At 37.3% G+C, this 7987-nt stretch overlaps 1 protein-coding gene across 1 annotated transcript; it reads right to left on the bottom strand.

Moving 5' to 3' along the window:
• Window positions 1-363: 363 nt before the first annotated feature.
• On the bottom strand, window positions 364-7780 carry mpzl2b (myelin protein zero-like 2b). The gene is made up of 4 exons (XM_028595368.1): window positions 7313-7780; window positions 3568-3737; window positions 2998-3208; window positions 364-2571 (listed from the first exon to the last, which is right to left on the bottom strand). Exons 1-4 carry the CDS (start codon window positions 7371-7373, stop codon window positions 2399-2401), a joined length of 615 nt encoding a protein of 204 aa, XP_028451169.1. The 5' UTR covers window positions 7374-7780; the 3' UTR covers window positions 364-2398.
• Between the last annotated feature and the right edge of the window lie 207 nt (window positions 7781-7987).

Below are 7987 nucleotides of genomic sequence, written 5' to 3'. Positions count from 1 at the left end.
GTCCTACAGTAAATGCCTCCTCTGTTGTTTTTGTGAATTTATGCTTCATTCACTGGAATAGCAACGTCTCAGATTTTCCAGTGAGTTGTAATGTGAGTGACATAACAGCAAAGCCAACAGTGATTTCATGATTGTCCAGTAGGTGTATATCATTTTTAAAACAACTCAAAGAAATGTCACAGTAAGATTTTATTCAACCGGTTTACAATACAGATAAACTCAGGCTAGGAAGTGTGACTGCAACTCATTGTCATGTACTGTATGACACATAGAGGAGTGGCTGATGGTATTTCACACTCACCCACCCGATCTGTTCTCAAGAGCTGATCTGTCCCCATACACTGATTTTTTGTATCAAAAATACACTTGATGCAACTTTATAATTTCAAAAACAGTTCTTTATTTCAGAGTTGCTTAATAAAGATATGACACTTCAATGTTTAAAAAAAAAATGTAAAGTTTTTCTTATTTTACAATATGTACAGTTTCTTAATACAAAATCACTTGTACAATGTTGCCAATGTAGTAAAAATCTGGCTTTGTTTATCACTCATAAATGTCATGGCGGACTTTCTGGCAGCAAAAATTGTCTGTGTTGGCTGATGCTTTTGGAAATTGAACAGGAGAAATATCTGGTGGCAACACCAATGTTGAAAAAACACTGTCTGCACTGGTATGGGGTGCTTTCAGCAAAGAGCCAAATTAAGCTGGCTCTTCTCTTTGAAAATCTATAGTCGACATTTATTCGACATTGAAAATTCACGAGTTTTCACAACATTGATTGAAGGCAGTAGGTTTTCAGCAGCAGCTGTATGGAAATCCAGTCAAATTAGCACAAAGAAGCAAAGTTACAGCAGTCACATAAAACAAACTTACATCTATAAAACACATAGAAATGAAAGGGGAAATCCCCCGATTTACACATCAGAGTTTACAGGTGTTGGGGAGTAACTTATGTAAAAACCGTTATATAAAACTTTATGTGGCTCCAGAGGAGCTGCGCAGTCTGATCAATTGCCTCACATGATGTCACTTGAGTCAGCATCGGTTGGGGCTGAAGACTACAAGTTTGAAAATGAAAAGAATCTGGGATTATGGAGTCACTGCCTGAGGCCAGAAGCTTGAGGCTACATTAGCCTCTAGTAGCAACACACCCAAATCTGCAGTCGAGTTGCATTGTGGGTAATAATGTAAGAGGCAGGTTGTGACAGTGAAGAATGTATGCATCGATTTTGATGCTTTTTTAAAAACTGTCCATCGGGAGTCTGACAATATTATAGGAGTGTAATGCTAAATCAGTGGAGTACTCTTAACATGAACTTTAATGTATGCTGTAATTCAGCAACCATAACTTCACTGAATTCTGAAAATTATAATAAAAACATGTCATCTGTTTAAATCATGTTAATGAAAAGAAAAAAGGCTGATGTTCTAACAGGAAAGACGACTCTAATCAATTGAGTGTGAATCATCACCACCAATATCATTGCAGTATAGGTCATATATCCCGCCCCCTCTATGTCAGCAGATGGGACATGGGCCAAACTAAAAAAATCAAAGTGCACGTTAAGCCAAATATAGCTTCTTTCATTTTAGATAGTTCTTATCACACAGTTTGTTCAAGTGTTCATTTTTCAGATAAGTTTGGTTTATATTAGTCATTTAATGCTATAAAAACGGGATGAAAAGTCATGATTGACAGCTGTGATTAAATTAGTCAGGATGGTTTAATGAGCGGGACTTCAATACCATGGCTCCACCGCTGGAGCAACCACAGAGGATTGAAGTACTGCTTCCTTCCGTGGACAAAGACGACCAAAACATAAATTCATGAACATTTCTCCACCAAAATCAGTTCATGTTTCTCTGGTTCTAAAATTCTTCCCCCGGTATTTGCAAATTCAAAATCGGTTACAGCATAATTCCATAAAACACATCATTAAATAACTAACATTTAAAAGAAATTCCATGATTACATAAAAGAACAAATTTGGTGCAGTCAGTACTACAGCTGTGAATTGAGATCAATGAACAGGCTCCAAGAACAGCATGTAGTTAGAAAAGGCCCTACGTACTACCATCAGAGGGCCTTCAATATCTCCTACTCTACAGTTAAAAAAACTCTCAATAAAATTACCTTAGTAATTACAATAACTGGGAACTTTTGGTAAAAAAAACATATAAAAAGGGTATAAAGTACAACAAATGGGAGGGTGGTACATTAAATCTCTAATGCTGAGGGAAACAAACTACAATAATATCTTTGAGGTTCACATTGGAGAAGCAAAAATAGAACAAGATGCCTGCCTACCCTCAAATTTCTATTTTTCAGCAGAGTGGACACAAACAGCCAATCGGACTCAACACGAGAAGAAGAGGAGCTTCGGCTCTCTGGCCCTTACAACACAGCCGGGTCCTTCCACACATTTTCCCGCAGTTGCAGCTCAGTGTCGGGTTCCATGTGCTTTCTCCTGTAGAACTTCACCGCCACGAAGATACCGAGGAGGATCAGGATTACAGCACAGCTGCCTCCAACTGCCGCTGCCAGGATGCTGATCTCAGAGAGGGAAACTAGAAGCAACAAGACCCAAAATCAGTGATAACAGTGGGAGAAAGCTGAGTGCTGCCTGTTGGGAAGTTTCAGAGAACAAAATAGAGATACCATGAGAATACAAAATAAAACAGTGTCTCAGTGATTAAACACACTGTCCTTCACATCATACTGTGGGTATTCAAAGTGCTCTTGAGCCAGACACTGACTGAACCGCTACCTGTTCCAGGGAAGACCCTGACCTCTGATCTCCCTGTGGAAAGAGTAATACAGCGGAAACTACAACATTCAAAATACATGTTGAAAACAGTGATGGTAATGACTGAAAAGCAAAAATAAACAAAATGATCCTCCAACATTTCAGACTTTTCTTTCACTGTAGTACATTTGATGCTGATAAAATGTGACAGACATTTCTTCCAAACGTGCAGTGCTACTAGTCTGACCTTTGTTGACGACTTTGAGGAAGATCTCTCCGTTGCTGCCGTGCACATCTGGAGGGTTGCGCACCTGGCAGATGTAGGTGCCATTAAAGGTTGGAGGCACATTGAGCAGGGTGATGGAAACATCCCGTCTCATAATATCTCCCGACCACACTGCGTGGTCTTTAAAACGCCCCTGCGTGACAGGGTATGATTTGTCCTGGTAGTAAAACACCTGACACACACACACACACACACACACACAAACACACACACACACACACACAAATACAAGCAACATTGCAAAGAGTGTAGAAGTCCCAACAAATTTGCAAGCATGAGAAAAGCCACTGGCTCCTATCTTCTGCTTTTGACATGTGTGGCGCAAGACATTTTTTCTGATTGTTCCAGAGAGCTGTTAAAAGAGGGCAAGTATATAGAGTGACTATTGGTGATGAGAAAATGAAACAAATGTACAGTACACTTTTACTACCCTATAAAAAAAATCATGAGTTGATTTAATAACTAATAATAACATTAATATATAATAAAACACATTCAAAGCATTTTCATAAAAACACAGTTTTTACACACCGACTCATCCGATCCTGAATTTATGGGTCGGAAGAGCCAGGAAACGGTGACGGACTGAGGCGACACTGGGTCTGTGGAAGTGAAAGTACACTTCAGCTTCACGTCTGTCCCATTGACTGCTTCCACTTCTTTCGGGGTGTAAATCTCTATTCCACTGACACGTCGCACCCCTGTAACAAAGACAAGCAAGTGAGAAACAACACTCATCATTACCTTAACCTCACGCTGACCTTACACACCGTTGTTGCACACAAACCTCCATTACCTGACTCATTTACAGAACACAAGTTACAGTAAAGTGCCTCAGTTTCAGAGCATTTCATTAAACCGTCCAAACAAGAGCAGAGCCGTTTGCACCAAACATAGTTATCACTGCTTATTTAAAACAGAAATGTCCTTGACAGTTGAGAGCAAAGGGACAGAGTAAGCCTCAGATATCTGGTGTTCATTGTTTGTAGCTATAAACTGTGAGTCCATTTCTTGTGACGATAACTGCCCACAATCTATTCTACAGCCACTACTTGAGATTGCAAGATCTGGTTTTCTACTTCTCTACTAGACTTCAGTGCTTCAGAACAGCAAACAAGAGAGCAAGTAATCCAAATACAGTAGCTACTATGCCTACTATGGGTTAATGATTGCATGTGTGTACAAGTACAGTGGGTCAGATGGGTTCTGCCTTTACAGATGCCTTAAAAACACAACTAATATATTTTCTGAAATATAAAAAAAAAAAAAAAAACGGTTTGGATGTTTGTTATTCAACATCTGTTCAATAATACATCTTAGTGACCCCCAAATGAACAATTTCCCATCATGTTTTACTTGAAACAAAGTATACTGGCAACTGTTCACTTCCTTCTAGGGGTCCGGTAAAGTTAAATATTTGAGCTAAATCTGCATCACAATGTCAGCCACAGTGATGCTGATTTAGATCAGACCTGCAGACTCTTCCTGGGGATTAAAGCATTACTTCTATTAAATTGCAGAGAAGAAGAAGCCAAGAATGTTCTGTAATCCTGGACAGGTAGGGATGAAAGAAAACAGATGACTGTAGAAGATTAAATTTAATAGGATGATAGTATTTAGAAGGACATGGTCAGTGTCTCTGTATTGTGAAGCTACAGGGACTTGTCATAAAGTAATTCTGTAGGTGATATCCAATTTAATGATAAAAAAGAGGGATTATATATATATATATATATATATATATATATATATATATATATATATATATATATATATATATATATATATATATATATAAATATATTATAAATCTTAAATCAAAATCTATCCATCACTAAGATCTACTTACTGATATTGGACAACAGTGCATGTAATAAACGTACAAATAAAAAATAAAAATCAATTTAAAAGCACCCCAATTAACTTCAGGTGTAAGGCAATGAGAGATCCTCTTTGCCCATTTAGAATGGGTTTCTTTGCCTTATTCCTGAGAAATTGTTTAGCTCCAACATTACCCCTTCCTCTGTTCAATGTCTTTACACCAGGATAAACCAGAGCAATGCTTTTTGACTTTGTTTACATTTGCATTGCCAGCCGGAAAAATAGATTAGAATGTGTCGGTGTATTTTACCAAACTGGGAGACCAAGAACAAATGCTACATTTTAAAATGAATTAAAACCAAGACTGGCAGCAATATGCAACATTTGCTTGCAAACCATACAGTTAATTTACAGGGGCGTGGGGTTTGTGATTATTTTAGAGCCGAGTTCAAGTACAAGCACATCCAATACCTCTAGTTAAATTCATACAGAAAGCCTCAGCACATTACATATATTTCTTTAAATACAAACACCTAAATGATAAACAGATGTTTAATATCATATTTGTTAGGTTTAGGCTGACAAAGTAGTTTGATAGCAGTAGTGATTTATTGTAAACAATGTTTTTAGTGATTATTTTTCTTGAATTATGATGTCAGTGTGGATTCCTATACAGTTAACAAATGTAATGGACGTTGCTTTTAGTAAGCCAGTTCAGTACAGTATTTGCCTACCACAGCATGAGCAGTAAAACTGAATTAACGCCATAAAACTTGAATGAGGTTTGTTTAACAGACAACAATCTTATCAAGAATGAACTGATAAAGGAATGGGATAGACAAGCAGAAACTGAAAGTGGGATTTAAAAAATACATTCAGTGCCCAATGATAGCAACAATGGCTTAGGAAAAGTTTTCCAACCTTATCTGAGGCATTGCAGGTGAATGCTGCCAGTAAAAACAGCTAGGGCTGAGGAATATATCGATATTATATCCACATCGATATATATGAGGCTAGACATCGACTTAAATTTTGGATACCGTAATATCGTAATACGTAAACGTGTTGTCTTTTCCTGGTTTTAAAGGCTGTTTTTTTAAAGAGTTTTTTGACATTACTAGAATGAGCTGTTCTCTTATTTGTCTTATTATTTGAATTATATAACCATTACTGATGATTATTTATCAAAAATCTCATTGTGTAAATAATTTGTGAAAGCACCAATAGTCAACCCTACAATATCGCTGCAATATTGACATCGATGTATTTTGTCAAAAATATTGTGAAATTTGATTTTCTCTATATCAGTACAGTTTAGTTTCAGTTCTTCTATATTATCCCCCTAACAGGAAAGAGCCTGGGAACATAGGAATGATTACTTTTGTTACAAAGCCTGCTTCATGTTATCTATGCGTTCCGTTGTGACGCCATGAGAGTGCTTATCAGTCAGCCTGAAATGTAACTATGATCAGATATCTACAGGAGCACTCTCATGGTAGATGGTTCAACACTTACTCACTTCTGCTACAAGTTTACAAGTCTATTATTTCTGCCATAGACTCTGTAATTCCAGCAAAATGAGAGCCACCATTCAAACACATAAACAGACATCCCCACCACACCAAAGCCCAGAACACCAAGCCAGGTGTTCCCAAGCTTGCTTGTCCAAACAGCTCCTTCTTATTCAAAACTTGCAGGATATTTGAGAAAAACTAAATTTGATGTAACACCACAGAAAGAGTTCTTATCAAAGCCAACATACTTTATGTCTCTATGTTCTTTCTGCTAAACTAGTCTTCCAGCTTTGGCCAAATATGAATGCCTTCATGTTTTTATTAAACTGTGCAGTGTTTGGGATTAATTCAGCAGCAATCGTACATTTAAATTGCGATCATCAAATATCTATAGTCAAGCTGAGCATGCTGCTAATTGGTGTTCAATCTGTAGATGACTTGTATAGCTGCAGTCACTGTTAGTGATGACCAGTTATTATGAGTAGATAATATATTGTAAATAAAATACATATAGGCGTATCACAAGGAGTTGTAACACAATGGTTTAAAGACAACCCTATACAATTATGTATGCATGTTTAAGGGAATAACAATCAAATATAAGAAAATAATCCATGTCCTATGCATACATATATATATATATATATATATATATATATATATATATATATATATATATATACATACATACATACATACATACACACACATACATACATATACATATATACACACACAGTACAGGCCAAAAGTTTGGACACACCTTCTCATTCAATGTGTTTCTTTATTTTCATGACTATTTACATTGTAGATTTGTCCTGAAGTAATACGCTGGTCATAATTAGGCTAGCCTACTAACTCCAAAAAGCACTCTTAACTAACTTAGTTTTTGCCTGAGGAAGACTTCAGCGAAATCTCTCCAGGAAGTTGTTCAAACTCACCTGGCACCACAAATCCTCCCAGGAGAAGCAGAGGCCATATCCGATACATAGGATGAAACATTGATCCTTTCTTAACTGCGGCCGGTTAATTCCTCTGTAAAAGTCCCTTCATGTACATTTATTAAACGGATTCATGAAAAAAGAGCCTTTTTTTGTGAATCTTCTCTTCGGTGGTGAAAATATGAGTCACCCTTGTAGACTACGCACCTGATGGGCGGTGTTTACTACCTCGCCTATTGCATAACCCGACAGCCTACCTACCTCTCCAACCTGCCCTATAAACACCTGGCCTGTTTCGGTTCGGCTGATATCGTCCCACGAACCTTCGATGTGTGGATTTAAACAGGCGCATCCAGTGTGTTTTTACTAACTATGGGCTGATATCTACGGGTTAAGGTAGCCTACATTTTGAAATATGTTATAAGTTAATTTTCTTCTGACTGGTGCCATCTCGTGGACACAGTATCGTATCACAAACAAAATCAGTTATTCTTTCAAGCACAAACGTGTTGAATTAAAGCGCTATATATGGGCAATCGTCGAAAATGTGTCTAAAACTGTATAGGCTAACATATTGTTAGCAATAGTGTTTGCCTGTAGCTAAAGCAGAAGAAAAGTATTTCAAGGTTTAAATGTGTCAATGTTTGTGTCACTGAAATACACTGATGTCTGAAA

This window comes from Perca flavescens, chromosome 13 (assembly GCF_004354835.1).
Source record: "Perca flavescens isolate YP-PL-M2 chromosome 13, PFLA_1.0, whole genome shotgun sequence".
Lineage (NCBI taxonomy): Eukaryota > Metazoa > Chordata > Actinopteri > Perciformes > Percidae > Perca > Perca flavescens.
This window is presented reverse-complemented; position numbering and strand designations above follow the sequence as displayed.

Bases quoted from the DNA above. Each gene is read 5' to 3' on its own strand.
- mpzl2b (XM_028595368.1), bottom strand. From the start codon at position 7,373: ATGTTTCATCCTATGTATCGGATATGGCCTCTGCTTCTCCTGGGAGGA. The intron at 3,738-7,312 runs GTGAGTTTGAAC...TCTTTGTTACAG, and splicing joins GGGAGGATTTGTGGTGCCAG to GGGTGCGACGTGTCAGTGGA. The intron at 3,209-3,567 runs GTGTGTAAAAAC...TGTGTGTGTCAG, and splicing joins ATTCAGGATCGGATGAGTCG to GTGTTTTACTACCAGGACAA.